This window comes from Sus scrofa, chromosome 15 (genome assembly GCF_000003025.6).
Source record: "Sus scrofa isolate TJ Tabasco breed Duroc chromosome 15, Sscrofa11.1, whole genome shotgun sequence".
Classification (NCBI taxonomy): domain Eukaryota; kingdom Metazoa; phylum Chordata; class Mammalia; order Artiodactyla; family Suidae; genus Sus; species Sus scrofa.
Window position 1 is genome coordinate 84,084,703 of NC_010457.5, and position 23,120 is coordinate 84,107,822.

Consider the following 23,120-nt stretch of genomic DNA (forward strand, 5'->3'; position numbering starts at 1 on the left):
AAAAGACAAAAAAAAAAAAAAAAAAGTGTGAAAGACAACAATTTCACTAAAGATGAAATTCAGACTTTAAAAGGGGTTCTTTTATGTGTGTTAGGTAGATGGATATTAATATTGATTGATAATATACAGTATTTAAATGTGTACGAGAGATGGATGCCCTCATATACTACTGGTGAAAACCAATGAATACAGTGCAATCTTCCAGGAGAGCACTTTGGCAATATACAGCTAAAGCCTAAAAGTGACCCAGGTGACCCAGCAATTTCACTTCTGGGAATAAATCTTAATGAAATTCCAGACAGATTCACAGAAACATATTCACAAGACTGTTCATCCAAGTATTGTCTATAATAGTAAAAAATTGGAAACCATGTGAATGCTGGTTAAATTCCTTGTGTTGTAACTGTCTCACGAAATATGTTGTCATTCCAAGTAAAGATGAGGAGCTATGTTTATGAGAATGGAAGTATATTCAGAACACTATAAAGTAGTAAATAAACCAATTCCCCTTTTGTTCACAGTATCTAAAGATAGAGATATCAATAGGCATTTTGAAGTTGGGGGTAGTACCTACGAAATGTTAAAAGTGAAAGCACATCCACTCCACTTAAGGTTCAACTGATCAATTTTTTTTTTTTTTTTTTTTGGTCTTTTTAGGGCTACACCCATGGCATATGGAGGTTCCCAGGCTAGGTGTCAAATCAGAGCTGCAGCTGCTGGCCTACACCACAGCCACAGCAGTGCCGGATTCTTAACCCACTGAGTGAGGCCAGGGATCGAACCTGCATCCTCATGGATACTAGTCGGGCTCATTACCTCTGAGTCATAATGGAACTATAGTAATTTCTAATTTTTTACAATAAGAATATTTTGTTTTTATGTTTAGAAAAAATATAGCACATTTCCATTTTGAAGGAAGTAAATAAGTATCGATGGCTTTCTTGCCAATAGTAGAAATACTGATTTTTGTATTCTTTTGAGTGGCTTTACAGTACTTCTATTTTTTTTTTCTTACCTGCTCTGTCTCTAAATCCCCTTAGTACATGTGTTGCCCCTTAATTGTATTCTTATGTGAATTTTGGTTTCATTTTATTATTATTATTATTATTTTGGCCTCACCTGCAGCATGCAGAAATTCCCAGGCCAAGGATCAAACCCTCCCCACAGCAGCGACCCAAGCCACAGCAGTGACAGTGGTGGATCCTTAATCTTTTTTTTTTTTTTTTTTTTTTTTTTTTTTTTTTTTTTTTTTTTTTTTTTTTTTTTTTTTTTTTTTTTTTTTTTAGCCCAGCTGAGCCACCCAGGGACAGCTCGGGATCCCTTCAACCCCCAGTCGAGCCACCAGGGAACTCTTGGTTTCATGATTTTCTCATGTAGAAAATGTCTTAATTCTTGATTTCTCCCTGTCTCTAAATCTTTCTCCCCTACCCCAGATAACCTGCCAAATTGTGACATGGCTGTCAAATGCAGCTTTACTGCTTGATCCTGACTCTGGCCATCTTAGTGTAATGAGTAGTCCCTCCCTGGATCTATGCAGTTCCTGTTATCTGGACTCCCTGGGGAAAGCTGCCAAGTATCTTCCTGAGAGTCAAGCATGGCTCTACCATTTCCTTGCACTTAACTCATAGGATTACATGTGAACCCTTTATATTGACATGAAGAGCCCTTCACAGTCAGACCTCCTCTTTTCACCTTACCTTTTGTTACAGCCACTTGACTTCTCAGTGTTCCTAGAATAAATGCGTCTCTCATGGCCCTTGCCTTGACATACTGTCCTTTCTTCTTGTCCTTCTCCCCCTTCTATTACCTGGGCAGCTCCTATACACACCTCAAATATTATTTCTTCTGGGCAGCCTCTCCTAACTCCTCTAGAGGGATTCAGAGGACCTCCTTTTTTGCGCATTCTTCCTGTGTTGAATTGAAACATTTCCACTTATGTACTGGCTTCACCCAGCCTCTCAGCCCCACTAAGACAGAAAGCTACTTAAGGGCTGCTTTCTACAGTCCTATCTTCTGCTCACACAAGAACCTCGGGTGTTCATTGCACACATGCACATACATTTCCCACTGTGACTTCTGCTTCTTTCTCATGTGGGCAATGTCCTGCTGTTTTTCATTGTTTGATTTTTCTGAACTTTCAAGACAGTGAGAGTTCTGATCCTTTCTACGTTCTTCCCTTTAGGCTTCAGATGATGAGTCTTACATCAGTGATGTGAGTGATAATATATCTGAAGACAACACCAGTGTTGCAGACAACATTTCTCGGCAAAGTATGCATCCTTTGAGCTTCGGGGTTGTTCTGTCTACCTGCCAAGTTACAACTCTGATAAGTCAATGAACAATCATTTTGACCCCCTCACTAATGGTTCCTTTTGCAGCTGATTGTTCAGTAAATTTTGTATTTGTATAATCTGTGGGGATAGGTGGTTGAAAAATTTGTTGGGTGGATGGTTAAAAGAAAAAATTCTGAGTCTTTCACATTAAATATATTTAATTGTTTGAAATTTGACTTGTCTTTTCTTGAATAATACTTGAGTATATTTAACACCTTATTTTTAAAAAATTTATGCACTGATGTTTTGTGCATTTATCAGCAACCTTGTATTGAAATAATTCTTTTCATTCTCGAGAGAGTATAATGAAGGCTTAAGAAATGTAGCACCATCAGAAATTACTTGAAAAGATTCTTTCCCTCCCAGGTTTTGGGAAATCAGAAAAGCAAATATCTTTCACTGTGAGTCTCATCTTTCTCCCTCTCCCAGTCTTGAACGGGGAGCTGACGGGAGGAGCCTTCCGAAATGGACGTCGAACATGCCTGCCAGCTCCCTGTCCTGACACCAGTAACATTAACCTGTGGAATATCTTGAGGAACAACATTGGTAAAGACCTGTCCAAAGTCTCCATGCCTGTGGAGCTGAATGAGCCACTCAATACTCTGCAGCATCTCTGCGAGGAGATCGAATACAGTGAGCTTCTGGACAAGGCTTCGGAAACCGACAATCCTTATGAGCGCATGGTAATAAATAACAGAGCAGCGCCCTTTGGGGACTTGCTAGCCCTAGACCTGGGAGAGGGCAGAACTCGCTGGGATGGCACATTTGGTGGTTGCCTAATACTCTCACTGCATGGGTAAGAGAGAATCCACTTGCATAAATCAGGCAGGGGCAGAAAGTTCCAGATACTGCTACTGAAAGCTATCACTGTGTGACCTGTTCTTGGTCCTGAGTGGCTCTGAAGTTCGAATGTAAAGGTATCACTCCTTACAGGTTTAAGACATGCCTAGTCTTGCCTTAGCAGCTTTTCCTGAATTCCAAGGGAGCCCACTGGTTCCAGAACTTAGGTCTAGGAAGGTAACCTGCTGTTTGTTCTTTACCCTGGCCTTCATTCCGTGTGACTGTGGAAAGCTTGACCTGTCCTCTGAAAAGCACCCACAGCCACAACCCTCAAGTACCTGATACTAAGATTGTGCAAGTGGCATAACCTATACACTGGTCTTCGGAACCTTTGAACTCTGATACTCGGGAAACTGGGTGGACAGGTGAATGAGGAATATTTGGCCTCAACTGTAGGGAGTTTAACCTCCTTTTCACTTATCTTTTTTTTTCCTATGAGTGTATGAAGAGTCTATACAAATAATAGAAAACACAAATGCCATCAGATCAGCACCCACTGAAGGGGTGTATAAATCTAGAGGAATAAGGGACAAACAGACCTGGAAGTAGTCTCTCCTATATTATTTTCCTTTCTTAAATGTTTTAACAGGTTCTTATTGCTGCATTTGCAGTTTCAGGATATTGCTCCACCTATTTCAGAGCAGGAAGTAAGCCATTCAACCCTGTCCTTGGGGAGACTTATGAATGCATTAGAGAGGACAAAGGATTCCGATTTTTCTCAGAACAGGTAAGTCCCACTGGACTCTGAGGTTCTATGTAGAATTGTTGGATTCTGTTTGATAATGAAAATAGCTTCTTGATAAACATCTGATTGAAGCGGGTTATAATGCTAGTTAACAGAAAATTCACCTAGCCTATCTACTAATTGCCCCCTCTAAATATGTTTAAGCATGACGTTAGAAAAGGTAAAGGTTAAGTAGTTTAATTATACATTTTGAAAATAATTCACTAATAGAGATGGATGAGTCGAGTAGTTTTTATTTACGGGTAGCCAATATATGTTGTCAAAAATGATCATTTATGGAAGTTTTAAACTGATGTCATTGCCTCTTTTGTTTTTGACTACCAGGTTAGCCATCATCCACCCATTTCTGCCTGTCACTGTGAATCCAAGAATTTTGTGTTTTGGCAAGGTTTGTATTTCAATTATGACTTCAACATCCAGTCAATGAGACTATAAAAAAGTTTCCAGTTTCCAAAGTACTTGGTTTAGATTTCTACATTTAGAACTTAGAGAGTATTGGTAATTGTTATGGTGTTCAGTTTGAGAAATTAGATTTCCTGATTTAAACATGAAGCCAGGTTATCTAGGAGATGGGATTGTTTATTTAGGAACAAAGCCCTTGGGATAGCAGAGCTCTATGCTAACTGTGCCAGCTTGGGGCTATCTCTTTACCTCATTGTGACTCATTGTCTGCATCTATAACATGGAGGTGGAATCTGATGGCTACTTGCTTCTTGAGAGTATGCAAAGAGATTGTAATACTGAAAGAAGGCTTAGATATGTATACATTGCAGTGGTTTCTAGTCTTTAACTCATTGAGGCTTGGAAGTTCATGTTGAAGTCTGCTAAATCAATATCCATTGTTCAATTAGAATGTTACAAACTCACCTAGATTAATATATTTCAGAACTGCTCCAGAAATAAATATATATTATAAATATATATATTAATAAATATATATATATTCTAAAATATATATGTATATTCTAAATGTATATATATATTCTTCTCACATGCACTTCCTCAGCCTAAAAACACACAAAATGATAGCACTGTGACCATACTTTATTTCAGAATAAGAGAGTATATTATTTCTTGTTCATTACAGAAGAGTTGAAATTTTGTGGAGACAACACTAAGCTCCCTTAGCTCATCTAAATGAGACTAGGCAGTTATAAGAAGGCACTACACCTGAGATTCCACAAGTAGCTACCATGTGAGATGAAGTGCCAGGCCCTGGGTAGCATCGTAACAATCAGCACAGGAACGTGTTCATTAAGTTAATCACACTTTCTCATAAATCTTACCTATGTGTATTTAGAGGCTTTATTTTTTTACTGTTCTTCCAATCATGTAACTCTTCAGATAAATGTGTATATAATCAATAGTATTGCCACACCATTATTTTTACTATATATATTTTAATATATATTTTTTAATATATACCCAAATACACACACACACACACACATATAAAGTATTTCCACAATTTAGTTAAAACATAATATTCGTGGAGATGTTAAAGCATAGTAGATCTTTATATGTGTGCACGTGAATATGCATACATACATACACATATTATTCCAAGCCTTTCCCAGTTTTATTTGTTGAAAACACATGTGGATCATGTATTATAGGGAAACAAAGATAGATTTTTTTTTTTTTTTTTTTGTTCACAGTTAATCTTTTCACCTTGAGCCATCAGGCACCTGTCATGCTAAACAACAATATGGAATCAATTATAGTTACAGAAGTTCTTTGTAAAGTAGGATATAAAAATTCATTTTTCTAGAGTAAATTATTAGATGTGGAGTGTATATTTCTTGCCCTCTGCCTTGTGTCGTTTAGATATCAGATGGAAAAACAAGTTCTGGGGGAAGTCGATGGAAATCCTGCCTGTGGGAACCCTGAATGTCATGCTTCCAAAGTCAGTTGCTCTCATCTTCCTTTTGGTCTCTTCTCTGCTTTTCTAAATCATAAATGGGTATTTGAAACTCTGGAAGGTGCCAAGGGGCAGTTATCCTCTATGACCAATGCTTCTGTTAACTTCACCAAAGTTTTGAAACTGGATCCCCACAAAAGCAGTTGAGAAATTTAGCATATGTGTCAAAGCTTCCTTTTTAGCTCTTTGCATCCTCCTTTCCTTAGTCAGCACCTACCTGTTCCAGTCACCATGTAAGTTTGCATTTTATATAAAAGGTTCTTTTTCTAGCCATTTCTTTTCTATGTAATTTATAATTGCACTTTCGAGTTCTTAGATCCAGGTACTGATTTGAATGTCTAAGTTATTTTATTAAGGAAGTGATGGAATATTTTTATGGTTATTTTCTAGAGGATATAGCCTATACATCTTAAAATAATTGACATTTTCATTGAGGTCAAAGGCTTGATTGTTTTGCTTTCTTTCGTCATTTGGTTGATTTTTTCTGTTTTGTTTTTGTCTATTTGAATGACAGAATTTGCTGGTAGATTGAATACAGAGGACAGTGAAGAAAGGGAGGAATTCCCAGGACCACAAAAATAACTTTGTAATTTCTTTGAGATTAAGGAAAGCTTTTTATTTTTTTTAATCTATTTATTTATGATTTTGACCATACCCATGGCCTACAGGAATTCCTGGGCCAGGGATCAAACCCAGCCACAGCAGGAAACAACACCAGGTCCTCAACCTACTAGGCCACCAGGGAACTCCAAAATCAACTTTAAATATTTACAAACTCATGAGGAAGAGTTTTCCCAGGTATACATAGCGCCTACATCATACCAATTCATAAATGTTTTGGAAACACAGAAGCATTTTATTTTGAAATAGCATTTAATTTGAGCATACATGTAGTATGCATTTTAAAGGCTATTTTGAAACCATGTCATCTCATTCCTTAGCAGAAGCATTATAACCTTATACCCCAGAATTTACATTCGATTCAATTATGCTCATCAGTCTTTTCCCAAGGAATTAGTCACATACTTGTTCTTAACTCACTGCATGAAACAGTGAGGTACTGTCCTCAGAGTAATCTTTCTTAAATGCAAACCTTTGGGAGCTCCCAGGTGGCCCATGGTTAAGGATCCAGCTTTGTCACTGCTGTGGCTCAGGTTTGATCCCTGGCCCGGGAACTTCTGCATGCCTCTAATGTGGCCACAGGAAACAAAAACAAAAGAAAAAAAAAAAAAAACAAAAAACGCCCTGCTGTGCCTCTTATCTCCCTGGAGCCCTTCCACAATGGCACATTCCCTGCAGGATAGATGCAGGTGCGTCATTGAGAGCCTTCCCTGCTCTGCCCCATCCTGCATTTCCAGCCTTGCCTCCACCACCCCCACTCAACCTGTAGCATGCCACATGCAGGTCCCCAGATGCATCATGCTTTTCTGGCCTCTGTGGCTTTGTCTCTGCTTTTCCCAGCCTGTAGTACCTTCCCATCCATCCTTCAAGCTTATAACAAACCTGGCCTCCTCTAGAAATTCTTCCTTGACACTCGCCCCACATTCTGGTAAGATCTAAGGGTATTCCTTCTGCACTGTCATAAGTGTCCATCTACCCCTGCCTTACTTTGGGCTCCAGGAGAGCAGGAAAAGGCCTATTCAACTTTGTGGCTTTAGCACCTGGCCTTTAGAAAGCACGGAAATGTTCCTTAAATGAACAAATCATGTCATAAATGTCCCTGACCACATAGAAACTTCCAAAAAATAAGAGGAAGATGAGGGAAAAGGAAGCTTTGGCCAAAAATATTCTCATTGGTAGAAACAGTAATGTGTCTTTGTAACCTTCATTGTTTTAATCATTGCTGTATTCTTCACTAGGTATGGCGATTGCTATGTGTGGAATAAGGTCACCACGTGCATACACAACATTCTTAGTGGGAGGAGATGGATAGAGCATTACGGAGAAGTAACCATTAGAAATACCAAAAGCAGTGTTTGCATTTGCAAACTCACATTTGTCAAGGTAAATAATCTCTTACAACAGCAAAGGAAAGATACATAAAATGCTTCCTAGGGAAGAAATAAAACAGTTACCTTAAACAACAGCAAGTGAGTTGGTCCTGGATCATTGATCCTTATGGACATTTTAGATAAAAAAGCCGAAGCAATGAGTGGAATTGCTCCAGGCATGCAGATGGCTGACCATGTGCAGGTCAAAAACGGCACCATCTTGAAACAGAAAAAAAAATTATTTTTAAGTAGCCAGTCCGTTAAGTATAACTACAAAAAGTACTTCTTGCCAATGACAAGGCTCCTGGTTTATATTCTATTTATATTCCTGCTTGATTCAACATATTCAAGTGATCTTATTTTAGGGAACTAAATATATCACAGCTATTATTTTCTGAGGATGCGTGTAGATGATAGCTTCCAGTCCCTATAAGCTTATCCACCTCTGCCACTATTATAGATAATCTTAAAGTTCAACAAAAAGCAATACCTTGATTAATCTTTTTTTTTTCCTTTTTTTTTCTTTGAGACTCATTAAGTGGCTCAGAACTAAAGAGCCAGGATCACTGTTTGCTCTGACTGAGTGATGGCAATAAATGTGTGCATTTAGTTTTATAGAAACTTTGATTTAGGCCTGTCCCTAATATGTGCAGAGCTGGAAACAAGAATACAAATGGAAGTCCCCATACCATATGTGTAAATATTTAAAGTATATAAATCAAGCCCACCTGCTATCAAATAAAATATGTTCTATCCTTTACCCTGACGCAAAGAACTTCTTTTTTTTTCTTTTTGTGCTTTTTAGCCCCACCCCCACCTCGCCCCCACAGCATATGGAGGTTTCCAGGCTAGGGGTCTAATAAGAGCTGTAGCCGCCCGCCACAGCCACAGCAATGCAGGTTCCAAGCTGCATCTGCGACTTACACCACAGTTCATGGCAATGCCAGATCCTTAACCCACTGAGCGAGGCCAGGGATCGAACCCGTATCCCCATGGACAGTAGTTGGATTTGTTACTACTGAGCCACAACAGGAACTCAGACAAAAGTACTTTTTCTAACACGTGCAAGACCAGGTTGGACACTTGGGAACACCAAGCTGGAAACCTGCAACAGTGCAGAACAGCCAGTCTGGGCCACAGTCTTCCCCACTCTCTTCCCATCCCTGCCTCTGTCCTGCACTGCAAGGGCCCACAGATAGCCACCCTTGGCTACCCTTCAGGCCTGATGATTCACACCCTCAAGGGTAGTGTGCCCTTGGGTGGATGAATCCAAGGAAAGGCCTGTGCAGGCTGTGGAATAAGCTTAGAGCCATTTGTACAAGAAATTCTGGGCTCCTGCATACTTGGGGCATGATCTGAACAGGGCCCATGAGATCCAGGAAGGTAAAATTCCCACAGACCTCTCAGCCCTGGGGAGGAACATGGCTGGAAGAAAGCTGGAAGGAGGTCTTCCCGATTAAACATAGCCATTGACAGATACTGTGAAAATTATTTTACAAACTAGTTCTGCAGCGTTGCCAGTTGAAAATCATTAAGAATCATGAGCCAAGGGAAAATTCAAGACAGGAGGATGGAGGAAGAAATTACTAACTTATGAATTAATGTTCATGGAAGGCAGAAACTGAGCCTTTTCTGTGCTGTGATGCCCTAGCATGGAGTGGGCTCATCCCTTTCTTAAAAGATAAGCCAGCTAATACTTATAAAGCTACCCTTCTATACAAAACACTTTGAGATAGATTTCTGGAAGTGGTTTGAATGAGAAACTTGAAGGTAAAAAAAAAATTCCATATGGAAAGTATAGCGTTTGGTGTTATGAAAGAGATGGGTAGTTTTTTCTTTGTTTGTTTCCTTTTTAGGGCCACACTTGCGGCATATGAAAGTTCCCAGGCTAAGGGTCGATTCAGAGCTGGAGCTGCCAGCACAGCCACAGCAATGCAGGATCTGAGCCTCATCTGTGACCTACACCACAGTTAATGGCAACGCCGGATCCTAACCCACTGAGTGAGGCCAGGGATGGAACCTGCATCCTCATGGTACTAGTTGGATTCATCTCTGCTGAGCCATGATGAGAACACCGAGAATGGGTGTTTTAATTGGAGTTTGGCTTTTCCAGGTGAATTATTGGAACTCTAATGTGAACGAAGTCCAGGGGGTTGTGATGGACCAGGAAGGAAAGGTGGTACACCGGCTGTTTGGGAAGTGGCACGAAGGGCTCTACTGTGGCGTGGCCCCTTCCGCCAAGTGCATCTGGAGACCAGGTGAGACCAGCAGGAGTGTCCTGCCTCAGCAGGCACTGGCAGAGGTAGGGAAGGCCAGATCATCTCATGGAGTCTTTAATAGTGAGATTACAAACATGGATGCATAAGACAATTGTAGTTATATTTCTACCTAATCTGTAAGTTAAATAAGTCCTAATATTGATAATGAAGAGTTATAGAATCGAGACCAAATCTGACATGTGGTCAGAGACTGGGCTTCATGTAGAGTCTCTAAATATAATGCCTGCATTTCAAGAAAGCTAGGTATTCTTATTTAAGTGTTCAAATATTTGAAATATATGCTTTTAAGTCCCTACTCATGTTATTGATCCTCTGTTTTACTAAAACAAAGGAAAGCCTGCAAACATCCACAATCCACAAATTCAGTCATATAACCAGAATAAGGGGTCTTCTTACTTGAGCAGCGAAGAGCTGCAATGTGTTGACATTTAATAAAAGTCTTCAAGAGGGAGTTCCCATCGTGGCGCAGTGGTTAACGAATCGACTAGGAACCATGAGGTTGTGGCTTCAATCCCTGCCCTTGCTCAGTGGGTTAATGATCCGGCGTTGCCGTGAGCTGTGGTGTAGGTTGCATACTCTGCTCGGATCCCACGTTGCTGTGGCTGTGGTGTAGGCTGGCAGCTACAGCTCCGATTCGACCCCTAGCCTGGGAACCTCTATATGCCGAGGGAGCAGCCCAAGAAATGGCAAAAAGACAAAAAGACAAAAAAAAAAAAAAAATCGTCAAGAGAATTCTGGTAATACACCAGCATATAATTGAATATCAAGTACAAATGGAAGAAGTTGCCATATAACATTTATTTTCATTGGAATTTTGTCAGTTAACCCACTTTATTTAAAATTAGTTATTGGTTTCCTAAGGGACCTCAATGAGTATTTAAATTTCCTGCTAGTAGGTGGTTAGTTCATTCATTCAGCAGTTATTTATTCAGTACTGACTAAGCATAAGTCTTTCTTTTAGGACTTGGAGCACATTAATGAGCAGATCCTACAAAGATTCTGCCTTCAAATTTAGTATAAAAGTACAAGTAAACATTAATTTAGATCTGTATCTCTTTCTGTCTTTTTTTTTCTTTTTCTTTTTTCTTTTTTTTTAGTCTTTTTTGGGCCACACCTGTGGCACATGGAAGTTCCCAGGCTAGGGGTTGAATTGGAGCTACAGCTGCCAGCCTGCACCACAGCCGCAGCAACACCAGATCAAACCATGTCTGCAACCTACACTGCAGTTCATGGCAACACCAGATCTTTAACCCACTGAACAAGGCCAGGGATTGAACCACATGTCATGGATACTAGGCAGGTTCATTACCAGTGAGCCACAGTGGGAACTCCCTGGATCTTTTTCTTTTTTAAATGGAAGTAAATTGTAGGTGTTTCTGGTGAAATCTTAATGCTCATAGTTAATCATCTAAGCATTTAGTTACTTAATTGTATATTTGAGAGAAAAATGTGGTGTAGACTACTACTTTTACAAAATTTTATCTTATTTGGCCACTCCCGCAGCATGTGAAAGTTCTGGGGTCAGAGATCAACCTCAGGACACAGCTGCAACCCGAACCACAGCAATGACAATGCCAGTTCTTAACCCGCTGCATCACCAAGAGAATGCCAAGTTTTACTTTAAAAGCTAGATTGTAGGAGTTCCTGCTGTGGCGCAGCAGGATTGGTGGCATCTTGGGATCGCTGGGATGCAGGTTTGATCCCCGGCCCAGCACAGTGGGTTAAGGATCCAGTGTTTCCACAGCTACAGCTTGGGTCAGGACTGTGGCTTGAATGTGATCCCAGGCCCAGGAACTCCAGATGCCAGGGGGTGGCCAAAAAAGAAATAAAAAAATTAAAAATTAAAAAAAAATAAGAGCTAGATTTTATTAAATGTATGAATTTGTGAGTTCTGATAATTGACATTAAGTTTCCTATCTAGCAAAATATAACCAATTTAATTCATCTAAAATATCCACAATCTAATGTTTATGACTATAAATTTAATATCAGTGGTATGAATCAACCCAGATTAATCAGCTTCTGCATGTTCTATAAGCCTCTGGCTTCTCACAGTGGTTCGGTGGCTTCATTCCAGGTTCCATGCCAACCAACTATGAGCTCTACTATGGCTTCACAAGGTTCGCTATTGAGCTCAATGAGTTAGATCCTGTACTAAAAGATCTCCTTCCACCGACAGACGCCCGATTCCGGCCAGATCAGAGGTGAGCAGGGGAGTGGTATTTAAATTGAACACTCGATGACAACATGGCACTACAGGAATCATCAAGATTTTCACCACCTTCATTTATGCATTCATTGAATCATTCATTCATTCCCTTACTCACTAATAGTTGAGTCTTCTACCCTAGGTAAAGATATTCAGAGGATGATCTCAACAGAGTTTACTCAATAACAGTTCCCGCAGAAGATAACATATTTTTTAACAAAAACTGCCCCCCTGCAACTTAGCAAAGATCTGCAAATTTTTGAACTCCGCTACATAAACAATCCACTCCTTACCCTTCCATACTTTTTTTTTTTTTTTTTTTTTTTGTCTTTTTAGGGCCACACCCATGGCATATGGAAGTTCCCAGGCTAGGGGCTGAATTGGAGCTACAGCTGCCAGCCCACACTACAGCCACAGCAACACAGGATGCGAGCCGTGTCTGCAACCTGCACCACAACTCACGGCAATGGTTGCTAGTCGGGTTCAGTACCTGAGCCACGACAGGAACTCCTCCTTACCCTTCTATACTTCTATTACTCTGTATCATGGAGTAACTCTTTTTTGAAATATTTTATTGAACTAATATTAGTGTTTAACATTATCTATTTAGTAACATTATATAATTTCTTGTATGACATTATGTTCAACTTCTGTATGCCCTACAGTATGCCCACCACTAAAAATTTAGTTTCTATCCCTCACCATGCAGTTGATCCCCTTTCTCCATTTCACTGAAGAATAAGAGGTTTAAGTTACAGGGGCACCTAGAAATGCTTTGAGTCAAAGTCTGGAGTTTTCCCAACATGGTTTTGATCCTGTAGTGTATGAGGTATACTCAAAATACAGTACCTTTAATGCCTCTGGTTCTTAGTTTTTTTATTGTTCTTACCTCGTTCTGTACTCATGTTGACCATTCCTACAGAATTAATGTGACTTCTTAGAAAAATCCCATATGTCATATAAATCCCACCTAAGATGTTTCCACTGTCTTTGTGGCTTTGTCTTCTGCCAAAATGTTCCCAGTACTGAATGTTCTACTATTCAGTTCTCTTTTACCCTCTCCTCTTTCTCTAGAACATGCAGTCTCACCATTTGACATTCAAACTTAGCAATAAACTTCCTGCACAGTGTATATATCATACTGCATCCCTGTGCTTTGCTCTCATTTTGAAATTTAAATATTTGCAAATCACTGTTGGACCTGCTTTTTCTTCCTCAATTCAACATCAGTATTCTCTTTCTGAATTTCATTTACGATTCGTTTCCTTTCCGTGGCCTTTTGTAATTTTCCTCAACTGTTACCTTTCCTTTTTTCATCAGTTTTTCTCGCTCCAGTAAGATGAAGACTGCTTCCCTCTCAATCTGTTCTAAACGTAGCTGGGAAACAGCCAGTTACCATCCTCCATTCTGTGCCCTTGAACAAGTGCTTTACGATAATAGGGCAAAGGAGCACTGCCTCATAATGTTCTAACCCCAGACTCTCCAGTCGTCTCGAAAATCTCAACTTGTAGAACCCCAGACAGCACAGAAAAGTCTTCAGGGCCAACCAGTTACTTTTAACTTCCTCCACTTCAGTACTGAACGCAGGATCCAGTTCCCATACACAGGATGTGTGTTAGTTGATGGCAGAGAACGGGGCCTGGGGCAGGGATGAGTGACACTCTCAGAGCATTGCTGTTGACTGTGTTGTGTTCGCAGCAACCGGAAATTAAGTTTATGCAAATAAGACTTTTTTTTCCTTAGAAAAGAGGATAATATATTAAAAGATAAACTACTTTCTGCTTAGATTTTTAGAAGAAGGAAATTTAGAAGCTGCAGCAGCAGAGAAGCAAAGAGTAGAGGAACTCCAGAGATCTCGGAGACGGTACATGGAAGAAAACAACCTTGAACATATACCAAAATTTTTTAAGTGAGTCCGTTTCTTCCCATAACAAGTGCATGTTTTACAAATGGTTGCCACAAGCAATGAAAAACTCCAGGTAAAAAGAAAGCGAGGGATTAGTTTCATGTCCAGGGGACTTTGAGGTAGAAAATTAAACTGATTTTGGTAACTGTTTTGGCAGTGGAAATGAGGAATCAGATTTTGGTCTTGTGAAAAGTTTGTAACCATGAAAGCAAAATTTCCTCAACAGTGGTTTTCTTCTCATGGGCAGCAAATACAGCAATAGTCTTTTTTTTTTTTGTCTTTTTGTCTTTTTGTCTTTTGTCCATTTTTTTAGGGCCACACCCACGGCATATGGAGGTTCCCAGGCTAGGGATCTAATCAGAGCTGTAGCCGCGGGCCTATGCCACAGCTACAGCAATGCCAGATCCGAGCCAAGTCTGCCACCTACGCCACAGCTCACAGTAATGCCAGATCCTCAACCCACTGAGCGAGGCCAGGGATTGAACCCACAGCCTCATGGTTCCTAGTCATATTCGTTTCCATTGCACCACGACAGGAACTCTATATAAAGCAATAGTCTTGCCCAACAGGTTCTTTGCCCATCAGCTACACCCTTTAGAGTGGTAGAAACTTGTTCCCACCCCCCTCCCTCAGAGATAAAAGGAGACCCCACTGCCCACAAGGTCACCTTGACTTCATCAGTAATTAATTTTATTTCTATCATATGGAGCTTGTATCCATTCAGATTTGATTCTTCTGTAGTGTGATTGTGGGTGATTATTTCAGGATTATTTGCAGGATTATAGATAAATACATACAAACTAAGTTATCATTTCCAAATCCATCTGTTACCCTCCAGAGCCAGGATACATCAGCTCAGAATAATCTTGCATCCTTTCTAGTTGCCATCCCCTGGCTACCCTGGAACAGAAAGGCGGCCTTGCCCTTCATTTTTTTTTTTTTTTATTTTTCAGGCTGTGCCCAGGTTTGATCCCTGGAAGCTCCCATGCCAAGGATCAAACCTACACTACAGCAGTAATCCAAGGTACAGGAGTGGCAACACCAGGTCCTTAACCCACTGAGCCACCAGGGAATTCCCAGCCTTATCCTTTAGATGCTGAAAGTGCCTTTTTTGGGCCCAGGGCCTGCAGAGGCATGTAAAGCTCCTGAGTTTGCATACTTTCCCCACAAGTCAAGCAGAGAAAATTCATGAGTCTGAGGCCTTAGCCCCTCTTCCCATGACCCTACCCACGTCCATTTCAAAGGGTTCATGACAAAAATGAGTTTATTTCTGGTCAAAAGAATCAAATCATCAATCAGCAGATAAGATGCTAACTGGCTTACAAGTACTGCTTATACATACACGTCTTATCTACAGGAGAGAGTTCAATTATCCAGTCACCTGAATGGAATTTATGTTTAATGTTGATGTTTATGTTTTCACAGAAAAGTGATTGATGCCAATCAAAGAGAAGCCTGGATTTCTAACGACACCTACTGGGAGCTGCGAAAAGACCCTGGGTTTAGCAAAGTGGACAGCCCCGTTCTTTGGTAAACTGGGAATGTAGAGCTAGCCAACATATCACGCTCTGAATGAATAAATAACTATGCACAATTATGTTTCTTAGAGCTCCACGTGGTTTCTGGGTCAAATGAAAACCAACCATTTGCTTTTCTATTCATCTTTATAATGGACTTTCAGAAGTGCATTAGACAAGGTCCCTAACCACTTTCGGATCCTTTCTGTTTTGCTGCAACCATATTCCTTAAAAAAAACACCCACACCCTTCTCGAAAAGCAGAATAAAAGGAGCAGAATATAAAAATCAAAAGTCTGAAGAGTCCGTAAAGAAAAACCAACTGTAACTGGTGCTTAAAGCTGATCCAGAGAGTTTAAAGCAACATGACATATGAACCATGCATTTGGTCCTTTTTTCTGGAAGCGCCATCCGCTCATTGCAGGAGCTCCTAGGCCATGGCAGTTGGTCAGCTCAGACTTCGAGTGTGTCTCTTTGATGTGGTGTACTTGTACTGGCCTTGTCAAAAAAGACGTGATGCTTCTCAGAACCTGTTCCATCTGTACGCCATTGTTCATGCCTTAAGAAATGCAAAGATGTACAATAAATCATTTTTTAAATGTGTGCTCCTAGGTTTATGTGAAGGACAGATTTTTTGAATCATGGCATGATTCGCTTTCTGGGATCAGAAGAATTATGAGACTAATTTAAATGGACTAAAAGAAGTAAAGAACATAACGTTTTACTTTGATATATTGGTTACTGTATCATATGTCTGAAGGGCAAGAAGGAAAATGTGTGCTAAGTAGATCTCTGTATTCACGTTGCTCGTCAATTTCATGTCCTGCCTACAGTTAATAAACCATCCTTCTTCCACCTAACCTCCCAGTGTGCCCTATTATTTGGCAATGTCTGTATTTGATTTGAACACTCAGCATCAGTGTCGAAGCCATGAAAGGAAGCTAACAGCATATGGAATTTCTCTGTGGGCTTAAGAGTCCTATAAACCTAACTCTTTTTGAGTGAAGCACCATGGAACCCACATCTATCCTGTGCCCAATCCATTGGCACATGTTGGAATGCCACTGGGAACTGAAGCAAGAAGGCTAGAAGCTTATTTGCATTGCTTAAATGAGTTCTATGCAAACTTTTATTTCATATTTTCATCAAGTGTTTCTGTATGATACATGACCACTTAAGCATTTACCTTGCTATTGGAAGAGATATAAAACTTAAGCTAAGGAATTTATCCATCCCAACAACAAAAAGGGGTAGGGGAGGGCCAGAAATGTGTTTTCCATACTTTTAGGATTTGTTTTTTCCTCTACTGATATATAGAGGCTTTTGTAGGGACTTGCGTCAGTATTCCTGAGTTTCTGCATGTAAATGACTATTTAAATGCCTACATATATTTTTAAAAATTCTTTTTTAATTTTTTTTTGTTTGTTTTTTCCGCTGTACAGCATGGGGACCAAGTTACATATACATGTATACATACTTTTTCCTCCCATTGTGTTGCGATGTAAGTATCTAGACATAGTTCTCAATGCTGCACAGCAGGATCTCATTGCAAATCCATTCCAAGAGCAATAGTTTGCATCCGTTAACCCCAAGCTCCTGATCCCTCCCACACCCTCCCTCTCCCCCCGGGCAGCCACAGTCTTTTCTCCAAGTCTATGATTTTCTTTTCTGTGGAAAGGTTCATTTGTGCTATATGTTAGATTCCAGTTATAAGTGCTATGATATGGTATGTATTTTTAAACTCTTTAGAGATTTTCCTAGAGAATTATAAAACCACATATATTTTATTCTGTTAGGTTTTTATTCTTAGATTCTTACCATCAGATTTTAAGGGTTAGTTTAAGCTCTGATAGCAAGGTGACTGACATTTTACATCTTGTTAGGAGACACTGATTTTAGTGTTGTTTCTCCTCCTCAAAGCATTCCTAATAATGGCTATTCCAAGACTGCTGAGAGCATGAGAGAAAACTCAGAAGTCTCCACTAGGTGGAGCAAGTTTTAGTCATCCTGAAACATTCCTCCTTTATCTGAGTCCATACATTATGTGTACAGTATGCACTGGTTTGGAATGAAATTTCATTGTCAAGCAAACTCCCTAATCCATCGCCAGCTCTGAGCACCTAAGCAACACCCTCCCTATAGGTCTCAATACCTTTAATTCCCATTTTCAGTCTGTAGGTGGCTTCCCCTATGGTAGTAAAATTTCCCTTATTATCAATTCTTTTTCTACTCATTCATCTTGAAGTCCTTTTATCTGCATCCTGAGATACATGCCCTTAATTAGAATTTAATAAGAATTTTGTTGCCTTCTCAGAGAAATCTGTCTCCCATGATTGTAAAGCTTTAAATACTGTTTACAGTGATTTGGGTCTGTATTTACTGGCACTTCCCTGAAGAGTCTCCAAATTTTAGCCTAAAGATAAGGAAAGAATTCTGCAAAGTAAAGGTACTCTAAGTAGAGAATTTGGAAGGTAAGGTAGCAGGTGACCCACAGGTAGATCAGGCAGGCAGCTGGAAAAGGACCCAGGACCCATGAGGCAGCTGCTACTGCACTTAGCAGTAGATGGAAATTGAGAAAGAATAACTAGTAGAATGGACCTTTCTTACTTCCCAGCTAACCTGAAACTCTGATTAGGATTTCAAGATGAGAATGAGAAGAGTGTCAGATTGATTTAAATCACTACAATATTTATGCTATCCCAGGTTTAGAATCTCTTTTGAGATTCAGATATCCTGAGGAGACTTCCCTTTCAAGTGATCAATTAAGTTTTAGATTATGCTTCTTCTATAATACCTGATTCAAAAATCTCCCCATCAAATGTTCATACTAATATAATGGCCTCACAGCCCGTTTTTTTCTCACATTTAATTTATTTGATGGTTATAGAATTGTGAGCTTTCTTCTGTTGGGAATTTTCATCTGCATAATTTGGGGGCCTTAGAGACTAAACAGCAAAAGGATAGAATAAATATTAGATCATTCTTGTTAAAACCTGACTGGTTTCTTAGAATTTTATATAAACCTTTTTATTTCAAGGGCCCTTTTTTTTTCCCCCTAACTCAAGCTAAAATAGAGGAGGACTTAATATATCTTTATACCTCTCCTGTGATTTATTCTAAGCTGCTTCTTCCTTTAGAGCTGGTCATTAAGGAAAGCAGTAATAAGTGATGATGATCCTATGGATGTGGCTAGACAGAACAGATCAATGGCACACACCAGCACGCCTAGAAGTCGACCAGAAAGTAATTACTTTGCTTCCGTCTGCTGCTACCCAGGGTACAAATTTACTCTCAGATTTTGCTGTTATTTTATTGGGTTTTTTAATTAAGTCATTTTTCATGGGGTTAGCCTCGGGCCTATGCCACAGCCACAGTACCTACACCACAGCTCACAACAACGCCGGACCCTTAACCCACTGAGCAAGACCACGGATTGAACCCACAACCTCCTGGTTATTAGTCGGATTCGTTTCCTCTGGGCCAGAACAGAAACTCCTTTCATGGGTTACTTTCTTTTTTTTTTTGTCTTTTTGCCTTTTTCTTGAGCCACTCCCACGGCATATGGAGATTCCCAGGCTAGGGATCTAATCGGAGCTGCAGCCACCGGCCTACACCAGAGCCACAGCAACACAGGATCCGAGCCGCATCTGCAACCTACACCACAGCTCATGGCAACGCCAGATCCTTAACTCACTGAGCAAGGCCAGGAATCGAACCCGCAACCTCATGATTCCTAGTTGGATTCGTTAACCACTGCGCCACGACGGGAACTCCACTCATGGGTTACTTATAATTCCAAGCAGTTGTGAAAAGAAACCTCATTTGAGATACCTTTTAATATTACACATCAATTCTATGAGACATAAAAACTAGCAAGTGTATTTTAGTAAGAGAAACCGAGGAGTTTTTTAATACAAGCGCTGCCAGGTTGTTGATTTTCCAAAACTTTTGCTCCTCTTCCTTATTCTGGCCCTAGGACCTTCCGTAATTCCACCAATCCATCATTACATTAGATCCTGCCCCCAAGGAACCCCAGGGGGTGAGAGGGTAGAGTTAAAGAGGACACTGATCCAACTGTTTTGCTTCCTTCTGATTATTGCTGTGGCTGGAGAAGAGTTTACAGTCATTATTAAATGGACATTTTGTTAGTTAACCTTGTGGATTTTAATTATCCATCTTGTCTAATCTTGTTCTCTGTCATCCAGATAATGAAGTGTTTGTGGGAACAGAGGTCCTCACACCCCAGGAGCTCTGACTCGAGTTGGTGTGTTATGAATAAATGTTTGCACTTGACTGAGTTGTTATATTATGAATGTGGCACAGTAAATAAAGTTCGTGTACAAAATATTTATTTCTATGGGAGCCGCTATGTTCAGGATATATAAAATGTATCTAATTAAACAATGATGAATCTATTTTGTGCTCTAGAAACATTCTTTTGGGGGAAAGATGGGAAAAATGTCCTTGGACCTAAGATTATAGTGTTTGGTTTGTTTTTTTTTTCCCCCAAAAAAAGCCTCCCAGTCATTTAGAAGCAGTGCTTATCAAATTGAGATTAGATCATCTAAGTTGTAATTGAATTTCTTTGTAAATTTGATACATTTAAATGATACATTGCATGAATCACTCTGTTAAACCTGACTTTAAATTTAATACTTAACTGTAAGAACACTTTTTTTTTTTTTTAGGGCCACACCCATGGCATATGGAGGTTCCCAGGCTAGGAGTTGAATTGGAGCTGTCGCTGCCGGCCTACACCACAGCCACAGCAACACAGGATCCGAGCCATGTCTGCAGCCTACACCACAGCTCATGGCAACACCGGATCCTTAACCCCCTGAGCAAGGCCAGAGATTGAACTTGCATCCTCATGGATGCTAGTCAGATTCGTTAGCCACTGAGCCATGATGAGAACTCCTAAGAACATACATTTATCGACTGAATTGTAAAAATCTTTGTTGCAGACTTACTATTGGAGAAAATGGCAAATCGTTTAAGAAAGGATTATCTTTGGAGTTCCCATCTTGGTACAATGGAAATGAATCTGACTAGGAACCATGAGGTTGCAGGTTCCATCCTTGGCCTTGCTCAGTGGGTTAAGGATCCAGCGTTGCCGTGAGCTGTGGTGTAGTTTTCAGACACAGCTTGGACCTGGCATAGGCCAGCAGCAACAGCTCCCATTAGACCCCTAGCCTGGGAACCTCCATATGCTGTGGGCACGGCCCTGAAAAAAAAAACAAAAAGGGCAAAAAAAAAAACCCTTTACATATCTGAGTTGTACCATGTGATACATTTTGACATATGTGTACACTGCACATCAGCACCATAATTGCAATAGTTGACAAATACATTGTCACCAGTTGTTTCCTCTGCCCCCTCATAAATCCTCTCTCCTCCCTTTCCCCCTCCTCCATTGATCTGTTTTCAGAATATGCATATTTTCTTGTCTTAATTGCATGTGGAATTGTTCTAGAAAGCTGTGTGCATTTGGTAGAAGTATGCCTCCAAACCCCTCTCATGCCACTACCCCAGTATCTGCCATCAAATAGTAATATATTGCAAGAGAAAGATCTCGTAAAATGCTAGGTCTGGTAGCCCAGTAAAAATTTTTGATTTTGAAATACTTAGAAAACAATGAACTATTTTTTACATCGAATTAGCCATGTAAGTTAATTAACTCATTGCCATCTTTTAGGAGTCCGAAATAATGGTGACACTGAACTCACTAGCAGTTTTGAGGAAGCCCTGGGAAACAGTTCAATCTCCTTTATAATGAAAGAACCCCTGATGAAGCCGTGGGAATCCAGAGTGACAGCTTTTGAAATGATGTCATGTTGATGATGACAATGAAGGTGGTGGCCTTTGCTTAGGAGGTTGCTTTTCTATCTCTTAAAATGCTGTCGTCTGGAAATAAAGTTGCTAAACAATTATAAAGTTGCTAAATTATTTGGAAAAGAAATTCTGTGTTCCTGTCATGGCTTAGCAGAAACAAATCTGACTGGCATTCGTGGAGACGCAGGTTCAGTCCCTGGCTTCGCTCAGTGGGTTAAGGATCCAGTGTTGGCCTGGGCTGTGGTGTAGGTTGCAGACCTGGCTTGGATCCCGCATTGCTGTGGCTGTGGCGCAGGCCAGCAGCTACAGCTCCGATTTGACTCCTAGCCTGGGAACTTCCATATGCTACAGGTGCAGCCCTAAAAAAAAGAAAAAAAGGAAAAAAAAAAAAAAAGAAATGGAAATAAAGTGCCTGGAATCCAATGAACTTCCCGCCATTGGCAACTGCACAAGTTGAAAACGTAATCCTTATATCCTGTCCCCCAAAGCCTGTGGTTCAAAAGTCAGAACATTCTAAAGACTGTCAAATACAGCATGATTGGCATTAAATGCTAATGAAGAGAAAAGACAAGAATGAAAAGAAGAGAAACCGAATCTGGAAAAGAAAAGTAGGTTCTCTAAGTCATGCTCCTTGGGGGCCAAGTTATCATCTTGGGATGTTCATTTACCTGTAGATTCCTGAGCTTCGCTCCAAAGATCCTGAGTCCAGAGATCTAGGGTATGGATCACAATTCTGCATTTTAACAGTGCCCTCAGCCCCCAGGGAATTTTGAGCCAGATAAGGAGCCTCCATGAGTGTACACTGACCTAACCACCCACTCCTTGTCCCTGTTTGTTTGTTTGTTTGTTTCTCATAGTGACGTTTAGAAGTTACCAAGATAATTTAAGTATTGGAAACTGACTTGAGCTCAGTAACTTTGACTCACTCAAAGTTACTGGCTTCTCGTCACCTTTGTGACTTCTGTCCCATTTCAAGGGCTGTCATATGAAGGTGAAGAGCAGGGAGGGCAGAACTCTGAAACCTTCAAGATGAGACTGTGTTGATCATGGCCAAGAGAGCAGAATTGGGGTTCCCAGGCGGGACAGGGGAGGGAGTGGGATGAATGGGCATCTGCGGGATTTTTTTGGATGCAAACTCTTATATCTGGAATGGATGGGCAATGGGGCCCTACTGTACAGCACAGGGAAATATGTGTGATTTGGTCACTTTGCCTTACAGCCGAACTTGAAGAAACATTGTAAATCAATTATACTTTAATAATAATAATAATAGTAAAAGATGAGACTGTGTTAAATCAGAGATGGTAACGCTGTGTTCTGGAGGCAACTAGCCAGCCCAAGCCACCAGAAATTTATTCTTCAAAGCCATGGATCAACCTTGCCCCATCTTCCACTCCCATTTACACCTTGTTTTTGTCTCCAAGGCAGCTTTTGAATTGGCTAATGGGGTCCTGACAGGTGGAAGCCACAGGGAAATTCTGTGGCAAAACTCATTCTTGATTCCTGACATTTTCATAATGAGGTCTAGTTGCAAATTCTTTTTCTAGA

The 23,120-nt window shown here is 40.3% G+C and overlaps 1 protein-coding gene across 16 annotated transcripts in view; it reads left to right on the forward strand.

The window, feature by feature from the left end:
- The window catches only part of OSBPL6 (oxysterol binding protein like 6), a 228,556-nt gene extending 211,956 nt beyond the window's left edge, over positions 1-16,600 (forward strand). For all 16 annotated transcript variants that reach the window (XM_021075890.1, XM_021075883.1, XM_003483690.4 and 13 more), the window contains 10 exons: positions 2,183-2,270; positions 2,763-3,016; positions 3,763-3,900; positions 4,243-4,306; positions 5,746-5,824; positions 7,699-7,843; positions 9,944-10,088; positions 12,187-12,313; positions 14,105-14,227; positions 15,650-16,600. In XM_021075890.1, the coding sequence (XP_020931549.1) occupies positions 2,183-2,270; positions 2,763-3,016; positions 3,763-3,900; positions 4,243-4,306; positions 5,746-5,824; positions 7,699-7,843; positions 9,944-10,088; positions 12,187-12,313; positions 14,105-14,227; positions 15,650-15,758 (1,272 nt within the window). In that variant the 3' untranslated portion in view covers positions 15,759-16,600. The remainder of the gene's footprint in view (positions 1-2,182; positions 2,271-2,762; positions 3,017-3,762; positions 3,901-4,242; positions 4,307-5,745; positions 5,825-7,698; positions 7,844-9,943; positions 10,089-12,186; positions 12,314-14,104; positions 14,228-15,649) is intronic.